General features: G+C 37.0%; 1 protein-coding gene across 4 annotated transcripts in view; it reads right to left on the reverse strand.

Annotated features, from left to right (window-relative positions):
• Positions 1-16,738, reverse strand: part of Tfec (transcription factor EC) — a 61,503-nt gene that overhangs the window by 20,985 nt on the left and 23,780 nt on the right. The window contains exons 2-4 of one of the 4 annotated variants that reach the window (XM_013516081.1): positions 15,319-15,391; positions 6,898-7,146; positions 5,616-5,702 (exon numbers count right to left, since the gene is read on the reverse strand). In XM_013516081.1, coding sequence (XP_013371535.1) covers positions 5,616-5,702; positions 6,898-7,074 — 264 coding nt within the window. In that variant the 5' untranslated portion in view covers positions 7,075-7,146; positions 15,319-15,391. Of the gene's footprint in view, positions 1-953; positions 1,063-5,615; positions 5,703-6,814; positions 7,147-15,318; positions 15,392-16,738 lie in introns of those variants that run through there. The other 3 variants (XM_005388113.2, XM_013516082.1, XM_005388115.2) reach the window with 3 other exon arrangements.

A 16,738-nucleotide genomic window follows, 5' to 3' on the forward strand; every position in this document is an offset into this window, starting at 1 on the left:
CTTGTATGTGTGTGTGCATGTGTGTGTGTCTGTGTGTGTGTAATATGTCACATATTTAGCGTGAGTTTCAGGAGACATTGATGGAAGATGTAGAGTTGTTTAGATCCTGTGTTTTGCTTTTCTGTGAAGACACTCAGGGTGAGCCTAAAATAGCAAGAGCAAGCAGGAGACTCAGCACAAGTATAGACCTGAAAAGAAGCTAAACTTGCGGTATGAAGAGGCTCACCATAGGGAAGCACATTCTGTGCAGTGTATACAAACATAAAAACCGACTTTTCAAAGGTTATTTTCCTGCTTTTTCAGTGTTAATCCCTCACATGCAGTAAGCCAGATTTTTCTGGTTTCAGGACACACACCACCGACTTCCCTCGAACTTTATCTTATGAAAGCATGGCTATGCGGGGTAGGTGACAAACACCGACCAGAGAAATCCCGCTGTTATTATTGTTCTTATTATTTTTGCTCTACTGTGAGTGAGTAAAAATAATGCGTGGGGCTGGAGCAGGAGATCCCTTAGCCTTTGTGAGCTGTCTTATAACACAAACAGAGAAGATAAAATATGACACAGAGAATGGCACCAGAGAACTTCTGTATCGCATACTTTAAACACACACTGTCTATTTTTTGCACTCCATTAGTTGTTAATTTAACGTAAATACTATAGCAAATAATTATAGAAACTCTAATCCTTTTACTACATAAGTCACAATAAAACTTTTTAAGTAATCTTTTACTAAAATAATTTTACTAGCAATTTTAACTGTAGCCCAGAGCAATGAAAACAATCTTCTAAATAAATAAGTTCATCATACAGCAGATTGTATTTTGCACATTTCAAAGCACAGTTTCAGCATACCTGATGGTGCTGACTATAAGTTTTTAAAATTTAAATTCAGCATTTAAGGTGGTTTCATCTTCAAACACAGAAAGAATTCCAAAATGTACTCGCTCACCAGTTTAAACTTTGAAGGGTCTATAACCTTCACAATAGCAATGGTTTTCTCCTTCTCCTTCATCATTTTCTTTTCTTTAAACTTGCAAAAACGAACAGAGAGAAGTGTGCAGAAATTTCTTCACTAAGGTGAACTTTGGTTCTTTCTTGGACTTTAAGACTAATCTGGTCTAGCCTGTGATTGACAGAAACTTGCCCATTGATGTTGTATAGTCCTTTCAAGTTCCAACCAAGCTCGGGGGGTTGTTAATATTTACTCAGTCCTCGTCTCTGGAATAGTCTTGAACTATCACAGTTTACTGAGATTGCCAAATGCCACCAGCATTTGCAGACACCTGATTGAAAAGTACCTCTATGTGCTAAAAGAAATGAGTTACTATCCACCACCATGTCTCTGAAAGAAAGGGGTGAAAAGCAAGATCAAGGAGTGGAAATTACAGAAAGACAGATCTCAACTTAGAAGCTAGACAGTCATTCAGCCCAAGTGTGGCAGAGAATCGGTCTGTCCCAGGTCCTCTCAAACTGAGAAATTCCATAGCTCTACGAAGTAGCTGCCTTCCTACATCTGCTGGCACAGCGGGGTGGATAGGGTCCTTGTGTCCGGCTTCATATAGGACTAGATTCGAGCCCTCTGCTCTGCCGCTCATTAAAGTAGGAACTTGAGCAAATTACTCAATCTCTCTAAGCCTCCTTCCTCATTTATAAAATAATAATAGGCCTCTACCTCATAGTGTTGTGAGATTAAATGCATTTTTTCATGAAAACTGTTCTTACAAAATATTTGTCACACAGTACATACACAATGTTTGGTAGCTATTATTGTTTTGTTTTTCTTGTCTAGTTGCTACTGCATTTTATCCATTAAAGGTATTCCTAAATAGATATTTTGAAGTGATCACTAATTTTCAATATTATGTGTGAGCTATAGAATAATATATTTTATATGCATTTGCTGAGCACCTATGTGTTAGGTGCTAAGAATAAAACAATGAACAAATAGTCTACTTTTTTGGGAGAGGAGATGGTCAGAAGCAGTGAGATTCTGAAATTTCAGATGGTGACTGATATGGATGCGGAAGTAAGAGAGAGGAGATGAAAAGTGATTTTTTGTTTTGGTTTGGTTTGGTTTAGCTTGTTTGTTTGTTATCATTGGGTTTTTCTTTGCTGTTTTGTATTGGTTCCAGTGTTTTAAAATAGATTTTATAGGAGAAGCAAAAGATTCTTTTTATCCATGTTAAGTTTGTGATGTCTCTTAGATCACAAAATGCATCAAGTTAGCAGTAGGATTGTGGGGTCAGCAAGGGCTGGGCTTGGGTTAGCATACTCTATGTTTACGTATATAAGGAAAAAAAAAGACAAAGAACAAGCCCTGGAATGTTCTACATTTAAATGTGCACAAGGGGAGAAAGAACTGGTGAAATAAGTATAAAACTGTAGGATCCTAGAGAGCTCACCAAGAAGGAAGGATCAGTCAGCCAAGTCAGGTGCCACAGATGAGAATGGAGATTTAGGGGCTGGGGATTTAGCTCAGCGGCACAGCGCCTGCCTGGCAAGCGCAAGGTCGTGAGTTCGATTCCTGGTACCGGAAGAAAAATGAGAATGGAGATTTACTGTGTTTTGCACTAGCTAGTTATAAAAGCCCTACTGGAATGATGAGGACAAAATCTCTACTGAACAAGAGAGAATCGAGGTGAGAAGGTGTCGGTGGAAGAAAATGGAAGCAGTAAGTTTTACGGGTAGAGTCAGGAAATAACAGGATAGTCAGACAGAGAATGTGTTCAAAGGGAGATGTTTGGTCTGGCTTGATTTTCACGAGGTGTTGCTAAAGCCTAGTGTAATGCTGATATTTATAATGCAATGATCAGTGTACATGGTATAATAAAAAAATATGGTGAATATTTGAATTTTAATATTTTAATGCAGTTAAAGACATATTGCCATTAATCTTCCCTCAAAATACTCCCCAACAGTTTGCACTTAGCTGATCACCCTGGCCACTTGCCGAAACAATTCTGGAAGTCCTCTTTTGTGTCCTTAGTTCCACTGTTGTGGCTGCCTTGATGTCCCGAGTCCATTCAAAACATTCATCTTTAACAGTCATTTTTTTACTTTGGGGAAGAGCCAGAAGTTAAGGGTGCAAGATCCGGGAATATGGTAGACGAGGACACATTGTAATGTTTTCATTCGATAGAAATCACCATGTTTCACCAATGCAAAGTGATCAAAAGATACAGTAAATGTTTAGATAAATAATTCATTATAGTAAAAGACATTTTGCCATTAATCTCCCTCAAAATACTCCTTCACTTATCCCGTTGTTTTTGGCAGAGTGTCTATCAACCAACCAGGAGTGGTGACGCACTGTAATCCCAGCACTTGGGAGGCAGAGGCAGGCGGACTGCTTCAAGTCTGAGGCCATCCTGAACTACAGAGTGAGTTCAAGCCCAGTCTGAACTTCATAGCAAGACCCTGTCTCAAAAAAGTAATAATAATAACCAATTTTGATCATGTCCTGAGTATCGATATAGCTGCATATTGACACAGCACATTACTTAATGAAGAACTAAGTGGGACCCAGGAAACAGGTGATGGGACTTGCTATAGATCATTAGTTGTGACAGCTACTCTGCTACAGCAAAGGGGAAGGCGCCAAAGCAAAAACACATCCAACTGGTGAAGCAAAGCTACTGAGCAAGTTCTACTCTAGCAGATAGACAGCTCCAAGCCAAAAAGGGAAGAGGGAAGGACCCGTGGAAGAAAACTTTTCACGTCACAAGGACCAAACAGGCCATAGCTCGTGCACAGTCCCAAACACTTCCCACAAGCTCTGGCTGTCAGCACACGAGGCTTTGGGAGAGATATTCAGACATAACACACTATGCTTTTCATAAGTATTCCATTAATATTCAGTTAATTGTATTGTTTAAAGTATACATTGAGCCTTATCAATGATTGCTCATGGACTAATACCAGATTATTTACAATACCAATATAGATGGGCCGGGGTAGTCATCCTTGTAGAAGTACCTGCTGTGTATCAAAAGCAGATACCCCAGTCATTATCACCAATTATGCTGAGTGAGCCACTCTACATATCCTTTACCAAACGAATTATTTGACAAACATGCTTCAATACATAATTTCAGTGAAGTAAGTACCACTTGCAAGGGAGAGATTATTGCAGGAAATTAATCTCATTTCCTCAAACATAGAACTTGAAGACTAGTGAAGAAAATAGTATTCTCATGCTGTGAAATTAGACAGGGAGAAGTTAGCATTAATAATATATCTATCTCAAGAAGGAGTTAGCTTTCTTGTAGCTGTGCTACTTAAAATCTGAAGAGAGGAAAGTAGAATGAGTTGTCATTCTGTGCTAAACAAATCCTGCAATGAAAACTAGGTCTTAAACCTTATCTTCATTTTGATAATAGAATTAGTGACTTATTATATGTGAAGTTATATATAGCGCAAAACAGGGAAGAAAAGGAACTTTTCTTATTAAATTGTCTAGGAATTAATAAAGGAAAAGGGATGATTTCAAAAAATATTTTTTGCTTAGTTTCATTTGTTGCAGTGCTTGGAACCTAGCACAGCTAGGCAAGAACTCTACCACTGAGCTATACCCCAGCTTCAAAGTGCTCCTTAAGGCCTAACCTTAAATCATTCATTAGAACATAGTCCACACATAGTCCATTCATTAGAACATAGTCCACACTAACAGGTATGTTATGTGCATGTAACCCTCCCGATGATGGCTGTAGTCATTACGTATTGTGAACATGTACCAGTAAAAATTAAAATTAAAAAATAAAAGTTGAAATCACAAAATGTCTACTTTTCAGGTTACAAAATATATTCCCTCACATTCTTTACATGAAATCTTTAAAAATAACAATTCAATTAAAATCTTCCATATTTTTTTCTTACATTCTCTTAACACAAAAGAAACCAACAATAGCATGTGTGAGAAGTTCTTATGCGGTCTTTACTGAGAGCATTTTTTCTGATTAATAAATGAACCATGAGCAAGCAATAGCAACGCAGTAGGAGATAAGATACCATTACCTCTTTGAATATTTTTCCTGGAATTTGTACTGATTTCAACACAGGAGTGTTTTTCCATACTTTAAATCAGGGTGAGAACTGCTCTACCCATTTCATACTTCATTTTTAATTTCTCATTATTGGCTCAGAAGCAAATTTGTATGTTTTATTGTTGTGATCTTTTTCGGTCCTCCACAAAGGTGAGTGTCACAGATATTAGTCATGGTAAAATACTCAAAATTAAGTTATGACCTCATGAAGGTATCTGATTACATACCGTGCTTCAAATAGGAAATTTGAAGATTAAATTGCTCGCCAAAAATAATAGAGCAGATTAAATATATAATTAGGTGCATGTGTACAGAGAATAGACAGATGCAGAGACAGATATACAAAGACTCAGAGAGAGAAAATGTTATAAGCTTTATAAGCTTCCTCAAGAATATTACACTCTTATTTGTGCCAACAAATATTTTCTAATATTCATCCATTACTTTGTATCTCTTTCAAACTTGCAGAATAAAGCACCCTTTGCTAATCAAATGAAATTTACGTTTTGATCAGCAGCATCCACCATTTATTTCAACTCACTGACTTCCTTGGGTACAGAAACACTTACTGTTCTTTCCGTCGGCACGGGACAGTCTGTTCCTCCCTCTTTAAAACTCGATTCCATACCGATCACTTCCTCAATAGCATCCTCCATCTAGCAAAACACGACACATTTAGAATATTGTTCATAATGATAAAATGAGAAGCGCTAAACGAAGTCACAGAGAATTCTAACAATCTCTAAAAGTTTTTAGACTGTTTAAATTGAAGATACATGTCTGCCTAGAATATTTATGTTGCTCTGACACACATTTGCTGTTTTTCCTTGCATTTGGATCCATCAACTAATAGGTGACCCTTTGGCAAAATACCATGGACCACCCCCTTGGAAATCACTATCTACATACAGTGGGTCTCAAAATATCTCATCCCAGAGCCTACAAACTGAACATGTAGAGAGATGGCTTTCTACTGTTTTCATTTTAACATATGTTGGTTGCTATGTACAGAGAGTTATCCAAATGCCAGTGGCCAAATGATGTAGAATCCAGTACATGAAAACATTAGACCAAGTTCTCTAATGTCCCATAACAACTGTAACAGCAACAACGACAAAAGTAATAATTAAAGAGAATAAAAAAGGAAGTCCCTTTTTTGCTGCAGTTTTCTACATGGAGATATTTAAAGTCTTTTTCAAAGTTCTCATTGTTTTCAGTTCTATTTATTCTTCAGCCGTTTTTGAAAATTCATTTAAAAGCAAATCACTATGAACAAATTCCACAAAGCTAGACATTCTTGTTTATTCCATATCCTCAGTACTATGAAATTCTTATTATTTAGCAAATGATGGACAAAAAATTGTTGAGAATGGAAGCTAAAGTATTGAAAATTAAAAGTAAAAATTACAGATGAAATCCAGTAAAATATTAAGTATAACAGGGTCATTAGTCTTATTCTAATAAACAAGCTTAAAGCACAAATTTACTGCCATTTCTGCTGGCTTTATTTTAGTAGTAATTCAAGATAATGTAACTATTAATAAATATTTTCACTAAGGTTACTTAGAAAACTTTTACAATGAGTTAAATCTTCTAAACACATTACTGTAAGTGATTATTTTGGCCCTTATTGGTACTTAATTGAAATGAGTAAAAATGAATTGCTATAATTTGTTATGCATAATAATTGTCTATAATTAATGATCACAGGTTAATTATTTAAAAACACACTTCTTGTGTTAAATTAATTTGCATTTGAAATGCTTACTGTGAGTATTGATTTCAATTTCTTTCACCATGTTTTTTCCTCAAAAGCTGACAATAAAGTGTTCACAATGCCGTGAGACATACATGCCATTCCGATTGGCCATCCTTCCCGACAGCTAGTAACTTGGTGAGTGAATTTCCTGTGAGGCCCGCACCACTGTTAGGGCTGGTGCATCCATGCTGTGCCAGAAGACCGCAGCTTGATGTGGTAGGGTGTGACTGCTTAAGAGTCTGATTGACGATTTGGTGATCAAGAGTCATGAAGGAATGTACTTGCTTTCTCTGGACCTTCTGAGGCTGAGGCCTTGCAGGACTTTCCAGATGTGCTGGGACCTACAGAATCAAACCAAATGCATACAACATTGAACACGATCTAATGAATCAGAGCTCTCCTTCCAGGACTTGAGCCGTGAGTAAACACACAGTGAGAACTAGTCTTTCAGAGACCTGTGGTCTATTATTGTGTCCTAAGTCAACATACAATTTTAATGGACTGTGGTTTGTAAGAAGCAATTTAAACTGCTAAAATAACTTTAGTGCTAATCAGTTTTTTAAATGATTACCTCTAGCCATTAGGAATAAATATAAAAGCTACAATACTTTGAAGGTCTAAAAATGGAAGAGCTAACCCCACCCAGTGACAAATGTACTTGATTCCCTATTATAAATTATTTTTATATAATATGTATTCTTGTGTTCTTTTATAACTATACAAAATACTCTATGCACTATAACAAAAACTTCCCATTAAGGAAAAGGAAAAATTGTCCATGAGGGAGCAAAACCGAGAGAACTAGAAATGTATATACAAAGATCCGGTGCGATACTCTAGGCGTACTGAAAATTTCGGTAAGCTTTTCTACCTTTCTGTACTTCTGAAGTTTGTACACTGAGGGAATTCCTGTGAAAATCTTATTTGGAAACCTTTCCATATTACAAGCTATAAAATAATAAATGGTAGAGTTGTAATTATGAACTGACAGATACAAACACTTAGAAAAATATCTAACCACTGTCATATGCAAAAAAAACTGTCCTGCCTTTTGAAATATCCTTTACAAAGCATATTGTTAAAATTGTAGGTGTCTTCAGTGCAGTTATCATAATTTTTTTTTTTTTGTTTTGTTTTTTTTTTGTTTTTCTCCGGTACCGGGAACCGAACTCACGACCTTGCGCTTGCCAGGCAGGCGCTTTTTGCCGCTGAGCTAAATTCCCAGCCCCAATTTTTATTATATTATTTATAAAAGGAAAATTTTCAGCAACTCAAGCTTTCCCTTTTAAAAGCCTGTGAATACAGTATTGCCTGCCAGTTGCCTTTACATTTACTATGCTATGATGTCGCTTCTAATACATTTTCCTCAAGTGGCCTATATATAAACCTATTTAATATTTCCCTCATGTTAAACAATAGCAAAAATTGCTGTACAGTGCTTATTTTTCTTTTTATTTCAGTTATACAAACTACTCCTTAAATCCCTTAACATGCATTAGCCCAGATAAATAGCCTTTACAAAGTATTTTGCATTTAAATTAGCTGGTTTGGGATACAATATTGTAGTAGTTACTTTAGTTTAATTCTGTTAGACTGACATTTTTAGCATTATTTTAATTGTACTACCATAAAATAATTTTTGAGTCATATAAAAAAGATTAAGATTGGTAATAAAGATTATACATATTACTAATTATATTGCTATGAGCTTTGAAGTTGTAAAATAACATTTCATTAAAATGCCAATGGCAAATTTTTAAAGGTAGCTATTTATATTGTCCAACAGTTTTAAGTTAATACCTCTTAATCTATATATATTTACAAAATCTACATTATAAGGAACATTTTCAGTTGTATAAATCTAAATAATTTTTCACACTATGAAACTGAATGCTCAAGAAGGTTGTATTCTAACAAAAGGAAAATACTTCTTGTCCTAAGAAAAGGTTATTGAATCAGAATTTACAACATTTATTAACTAATCTATTCTTCAATTTTCATCCATGATTCTAAAAGCATTTATTGGAGCACATATTCTTTTGTTTATTCAAAAGTACAAGAGCAGTTGGAGATGTGATCCTAGGGTTCTAGGAGCATACAATCTACCAGCCATCACTAACAGCAACTAGAGTAATAATAAGCAACAGGTGAGAGACATTTTGCTAGTCAATTTGTGTATATTACTCAGTTTATTCCTTGTTATAAACTTCAGATAGATATCATTAGACCCTACTGCACTACACAGACAAAGAAATAGAGATTTAGAAAGTTAAGTGTCATGCCTATCAACATTCAGCTAGTGAGAGATAGAACTGGAGTCCATAGCCTGCCTTTGTAAGCACTTCAATATTTATTTCTATGTATATGAAACATATTGGAAGAGAAACATGAGCTTAAATATCGCATGGCGTCTGACATGGAACCCTCAAAATAGAAGCAGAACAAAATAAAGGATAGATGAAAAGATGTGGGAACAGAGATCTTTGTCATGCAGGAAGGGGAGTAAGAGATGAAGCTATAGGGGATAGGAGGAGGTGAAGGAGGTGAAGAGAAGAATGAAGGTGTGTCATGCAGATGTGCCGACTCCCTGTAAGAAATGTAATCACTATGTACTGGAAACATATGCTGCCAAAAAAATTTAAATTTAACAAAGTAAAAAAAAAAAAAAAAAACTAGGTGTTGCAAGAAAATCTCAAATGGAAGGATCAAAATGAAAAGACAAGAAGTTGAAAAAATAGCTGTAAATCTTAGTTATACAAAAGAAATCACATAGAGTATTTTTCTGTTTTCAAAGAAACACTACCATCTTCTCTTCAGGAAACTCTACATAGAGATTAAATAAAATATGAATTGGGACCAACTATAATTCTACCTAAAATATTGGCTATTTCTCCAAAACTACAGTCTTAGCCAGCAAAAGCTAGGACTTTTATGGATGTGTCTTATGCCACATCTATACAGTATCTGTATATTAAGAAGAAGAGACTAATAGTTTCACAGCGCATAGGAAGGTTCAATGAGATGTGATTACACTATTACTCAGAAAATCTGACTTCCCAACCATAACTGACTTCAGAACAATGAAACAACTCAGTGTGAAACATCAGTCACGCCATATGCAGCCAATTTTAAAATATGTTAAATTGCCTGAGTTATAAAAACATAAAAATATCCGTTGGATTTCCTTTTCACGAATGTCCCAATATTTTGTGGAACGAAGTAGATCAAATTATAGGTGTCTAGTGTGTGTTGATTTGCTTATCTAAGAAACATTTTTTTTTTTGACTGTGGAAGTCTGGGCACTGAGCAATAAACAAAAAGCATAAGAAGGGTAACAATAGCGTTTACCCCCGGATGGCTTTAGTCTTCTGACAGTCTGGACAAGGAGGGGAAGAGTGAGCGCCTGAGGAGGAGCGATGGTATTTATCCTGCTGACTGCTCCGCTGCTGCACTTCATGTACACAGCCAAGAGAATGACACGAAGCAGACACTTCAAAATATGTGTACATCTACGTGCAATTAATGAATGAAAAGATGGGGCGGGAGAACGCAGTGTACGAATACTAGGGTGACTGTGGAGAGCCTGTAAATTCACAAGAGGGGCAGCTTTTTGCCTAGAATGCCACAGCAGCCAGCGACTGTGATTTGTCTATCTGACTGTCAAAGAGATTAAGACCGTTGAAATGAAGAGAAATGTTGGGTTAGGGCTTCTATCTGGATGTCTCCCCAAAGCCTCATGCAGTCATAGGTGAGGCTTTTCAGAAGTGTGTGGGTCAAGAGTGCCTGATGCTGTGGAGATCAAGGGTGTGTGACCACTGACTGGTTTGGCAGAGTTCTGAGTGTGCAGAATGGGAAGGCCTATCCCGAGTGTGAGTGCTGCCCGCCTTAAGAGCATGTAGCCTGGATAGACATAAGAGACAGAAAGAGGGCTGCTGCTTTCTTGCTATTTCATTGCTTTGTGGCCCTCCTGCCTTCTGTGGGTTGTGAATTGTTTTTCTGCCGGGTTGTCCCTCTGCCACACCACCCAGCCTTGCAGCCAGCCAACTATGAACTGAAACCTCTACAACCTGAGAACCAAAATCAACCTTTCATCCTTTACTTTGGGTATTGAGTAGTTTGTCTCAGCAATAAAAAGAGTAACTAAGACAGATTTTGGTATCAGAGAAGTGGGGTCATTGCTGGGACTATACCTGACCATGTGGTGCAGGAACCTTTGGAACTGGCTTGTGGGAAGAGTTTGGAAAGGTCTGCAGAGGCTGGCTGAAGGCTCAGCCTGGAAATACCTTCAGCTGTCCTTGGTGGGTGAGTTTGGTCAGAGCTCAGAAGACCAGAAGGCTGGAAAAATGCTGCCTGTGGAGACCAGGCTCAGGAGGTTTCTACTGGGAAAAAGGACTGCATTGGCTGTTGGATTCCAGATGATGTGCGTTATGCATTGGTAGGAAGTTTGTCTACATTTGCTTTTGTCCAAAGACTTTACCTGAGACTGATATTAGGGACAGTGGGCTAATTAATCCCACAAAAGAAATTTCAAGACAATCCAATTTTGAGGCAGTGGCATGGCTACTGTTGGGGGCTTTTAGCCAGATCTATGTTGAGAATCAAGAACACAAAGCCCAGCAGAATAATTTAAAATGTTTTGAGTCTGGCCAGAAAGGAAGTTCCAGTAAAGCTGTGGACTGCAAAGATAGAGGAGAACTTTGTTGCTGAAGAGGAGTAAGACAGTGAAAAAGGTGGCCTGATGACATCACAAGAAACAACAGGACTGCGGCTTTTGCAGCCTCAACTTTGCAAAGGTAAAAGACTGTGTTATGAGAAGAGACCCACAAATCCCCTATTTTTGACAGCCCTTAGGCTGTAACTACTTGTTAGATCCTCTTGCATATCTCTGTCTTCCTGAGAAACCACTTTGAAGATACCACCATGTATTACAGCAGCCACGGATATTTTCCTGCTAATCTGTCCATAACTCTGTAATGTTTGTATTGTTCCTATCTTATTTCATAAATGGATCCATGTTTATTATTATGTGTTTCCTATAACAACCATTGAAAATAGTTAATGATTATTCAATAGGTCACTCATGTATAGCTCTATTTATTTTCTTTAGAAGCCACTTTGAAAAAAAAAAAAAGAGAAAAGACCCACAGAGCACCATTTTCTCAAAAGATGGCAGCCTTTGGTAGTGGTCAGCTATCCAGGCACTCAACCCCTACAGCCACGAGAGAAGGAAGCCTGGCTACTGCACCAGCTAGCAGCAGACCTTGGCATCATCCACAGGGTGCTGGTTTTAGGTGGATACAAAATGCAAGAGTTGTGGGGTCAGAAAGACTTCCACCAAGATTACAGAAGAAGATAAGGGAGGCCAGGTAGTGTGCTCCTAAGAGGGCTGCTTGTAAAGCTCTGATTGCAAAGCCAAAGGTGTATTGGAGGCCCCAGAAGTTTGGACAAGCCAGGAACAGGGATCATCTGAGGAAAGCTGGAAAGAGTAAGCAGTGCTGGCTCGGAAGAGAGAAAGCTTGGGAAGACAACCATCGCAGTGCCAGGCAGGCACTGTGCCGCTGAGCTATATCCCCAGCCCTAGAGTGTATGCTTAACATGTGCAAGTGCTGAGTTTTATTCTCAGAAACGCAAAACAAAATTAAAATAAATCATAGACCTGTATGTAAAATTGAAACTATGAAACCCCTAGGAAACAACATACAAAAAAATCTAGATGACCTTGGGAATGGTGCCAACTTTTTAGATACAACAGTGAAAAGTTTAATAAACATGATTTCATTAAAGTTAGAAGTTTCCATTCTGCAAAAGACTCTGTCAAGAAAATTAAAAGACAGTCCACAAGTCAGGAGAAAGTATTTCCAAGACATAGCTGAGGAAGCACTATTTAAAGAACTTTCAAGATTCAACAATGAAAAGACAAACAACCTAACTAAAAAAATGGCCCTGAGACCTCACCAGGCATCTCAGCAAAGAACACATATAGTTACCTAATAAGCATATGAAAAAATGCTCTACCTCATATAATAAAAATGCAAATTGAAACAACAATAAAAGACCCATTTTATTGGTCCTAGAGTGGCCAGAATCTAGAACACAGACATCACCAAAGTCTGACAAGGATATGAAGAAATAGGAGGTCTCACTCATTGCTGGTAGAAATTAAAGATAGTACAGCCATCTGGAAGATAGTTTTGAGGTTTTTAAGAAAACATCATACTCTTACCATAAAATGTAGCAATTGCACCTTTATTTACCCAAATAAATTGAAAATACAACCTCTCAGTAACCTGCATATGTATATTTATAAAGCAGTTTATTCATAACTGCCAAACTTTGAAGCAGTCTAGACATCTTTCCTGGTAAGTGAATGAATAAATTAACTAAAGTCGTACATATAAGGGAGCCTTTTTCCACACTAAAAAGAAACTGACTAGCAAGCCAGGAGAAAGCATGGAAGAAATGTAAATGCACGTTACCAACTGCGAAAAACCAATCTGAAAAGGCTACATCCTCTGAGGTATGACAGGGAAAACTGAAATGACAATAAAAAGACCTACCATGGGTTGAGGGGGGGAACAATGAATAAATTGAACCCATAGGACTGGATTTTCAGAGCAAAGGAACTTGTGTATTCTCCAACTGGTTCATACACGTTATTATACACTTTTTCAAATCCGTAGACGATCCAAAACCAGATGAACTCTTAACGTAAACTAAAGACGGGGGGTAGCAAAGTGATGTTCCTGGAGACTCATGAATTCCCACAGACACACCACTCTGGCAGGAGGTGCTGTCAGGAAGGGAAGCAGGCATATGTGGGGGCAGAGCATATGAGTCCTAATACTATGTTCAACTTCGCCGTGAGCCTAAAAGTGCCCCACGAAACGAAGTGAATCTAAAAGCTCTCTAAAAAATAAAAATTCACTTATAAGATAGCCAGGGTGATATGCTTAATGAGTAAAGAAAAGTAAGAAAAGTCAGAGTTGTGTACATGTCAGAAAATGAGCTGATGAGAAGAGGTGGTCAGGAAGGAGAACACCATTTATAAGTTGTAGGAAATATAATCATTAAGGAATCATAATCAAAAACAAAATATGTGCATTCATTTGTGACATCAACTTTTTCCCTTTTCTATTTCTGTTTTGAGCAGAATCAGTGTAGAAATTCTGATTGCTGAGGGAATTGATTGGAATTCATGGGAAAACAACCTCAAGCATAGAAAGAATCAGGTAGTATCATGTGATAATAGCAGTCAAAACAACACAAAAGATGACTTTTGGGTCTGTGGTACTGACTTAAGATCCTAGATTTTAGATTAGTCATAGAAGGGTTTGAACCCACAAATCATCAGTGATTTAGTTGGAAATGAATTAAGATTACCAAAGGCTAGGAAATTATTTATTTGCATCTAGAATTAAAATCTCTGGTAGGCCTGCATGTGTAAACATCATACTGTCTCACTACTGCAAGACCTGAAAGAGTGAATAAAAACTAGGAGGTATGACAGACATTGCAAAACGAAAGGAAAAGGCTCAAAAGTAAAGGGCAACTGGGGTGTGGGAAAAGAGAAAAGAAAGAAGGGGAAATTATGTAAGTATGTATATACATGATAGCTGACATAGTTGTGCTACTGACTTCTATTCCTCTACAGAAAGGCACAGTTAATGATTACTTGTTTGATCACTCTTGTATGTCTCTATTTGTTTTCCTGAGAAATCACTTTGAAGATATCAATAAGTAATATAACAACCATGGTTAATTTCCTACAACTTTGTAACTCTGTTTTGTTTGTATTGTTCTTATGCTGTTTTGTAAATGGATGTCTGTCTGTTAATATGTTCTCCTTCTTTTATTTTTTAAAATAAAAAAAATCAAAAAATAAATAAAATCTCTGGTAGGTAGAACTGTGGAGCAATGCAGGTCAGCCAACCGTTGCCGGCTGGAGGAAATCTCTTTTCCCACCTAGCAGTCAAATTTTTCTCATAAATAAATGCATTCATTCCCCCGGGTTACTTCCCAGTGCTCCACACTGAAATCTATCAACGTAGTTCATATGAGTTTTAGGTCTTACCAAGTAGAGAGGTTACAGTCTACCAAGAAAAATTAAGAAACAATGGCAGTTCTACCAAAAATTTTGAAAGACTCCACCAACACAAGATTTTATAGTCTAAGACCATTTACTGGTATCATACCTCCTTCAATTTGCTATACATACAAAATAAGTGTTTTTAAGTGATAACTTTTTTGGGGGGGGCTACTGGGAATCAAACTCAGGACCTTGCGCTTGCCAGGCAGGCACTATGCCACATACAATTCATATATATAAAATTCACTTATAAGATATATTTAGGTAGACTTTACAATTTTAGCCTCTTTAAAATGTTATCTTTTTCTAGAGAAGGTATAAGATAATGATAAAAGCTCTTAGATAATTCTTTCCACATTCCTGAGCAAACATTTAATGAGCATTTGCTTCTTGCTAAAGCCAGTCACGAGGGAAAGTTATTCCTCACCAGAAAGCCGGGCCACGAGGTCTCATGTCACCATACACCTGGAGACCACTTATTTAAACTGAGAGCAGAGAACCTGGGAGGAGATGAATCAGCCTCTGGTTACTGGTTTCAGAAACTCAAAACTAAGAAGTGACAGTAAACATCACACAAGCAATTACCTCAACAACGCTTTTTATAAGTATTATTTGGTCTAGCCTAGCTAATTAAAGAAGCAGCCATGCACATCTACCAAATAAGCCTTTTTAGATTACTAGTATGAATAGGGATGAAAAATATCATGAGCTAGAAATTGATCTATTTTAAATATATTACTTGGTGATAATAAATTCTCATGCGTCTTCCCCAAATACACATATGCCTGAGTGTATACACACATATATATACCCAAAAAGCGAGACAACCCAACTCACTACAATATGACAGCCCTTATTAAATTTTGTTAATTTTATACTAAGTTTTAATTTAATAAGTGAAGTAAAAAGTTTGAACTTCACAAATGAGTAATAGGTAACTATTAATTATGTTCCAGAGAGCAGAGGTATGTAAGGGGAAATCTATTTTGGGGGCTTATGAATCTACTACCTCCTAGGTAGCAACTTATAAAATCCACATGACATTTGTTAATGTTCTACAGTAAAGATTAATAACTCATTTCTGCAAATCTCACTCTCCTCACAGCAGTCTGTGGATGTGAAATACCCATAAATCTCATCTTGACTACACCTAAAATTATACAGTCTAGCTTGTCTGATTGAGATATAACTCGGAGCTAAAGTAAGACTCAGTTCATCAAAAGTTTTACCCAGCTTTGTGAATAACTGTCGGCATATTTCTGTTGAGTATTATATAATCCACAGCCGTTTAATGGATAATAATATAAAATGTGATTGAACATATTCCTTCACTCCCACTCATCTGAATTTGGATAATTCTAGTGGTGTGTCGTTGAGGAGAGACCCAGTCTTCAAAGAGTTTAGAAAGACATGAACGTTATTAAGCAATTTTCCTAATTCACTAGCGTTCTAGCAGCAAAATTCTTGTGCTCAATAGGAGCTTATAATTCTAGCTTCGCATATAGCTCCATCTAGCTCCATTTATGTGTCTCTTCATTTGTCTCATCCACATAAGTTTCTCCATAAAACTGACATTTCGTTATCTTATTCTTTTTATGAAAAAAGATAAAATAAAATTTCACAACAATATGATAGGAAAATAGCAATAGTTGGTACATTGCATACCGTTATCTTTAAAGTAGTTACTCAGGCAGAGTACAAGGTATGGGCATAAAAAACTCTCCAGTAGATGTAAGCACAAACCTTCCTTTTCTATGAACTAAGAGACACTAATAGTATCACTAAGCTGCATTTCTCTCTCTTTTCCGTTCTTTCCCTTCCCCTTTCTCCATCCTAGTTCCTTTTAC

Source organism: Chinchilla lanigera, unplaced genomic scaffold (genome assembly GCF_000276665.1).
Source record: "Chinchilla lanigera isolate Chin_1 unplaced genomic scaffold, ChiLan1.0 scaffold00031, whole genome shotgun sequence".
NCBI classification, from domain to species: Eukaryota; Metazoa; Chordata; class Mammalia; order Rodentia; family Chinchillidae; genus Chinchilla; species Chinchilla lanigera.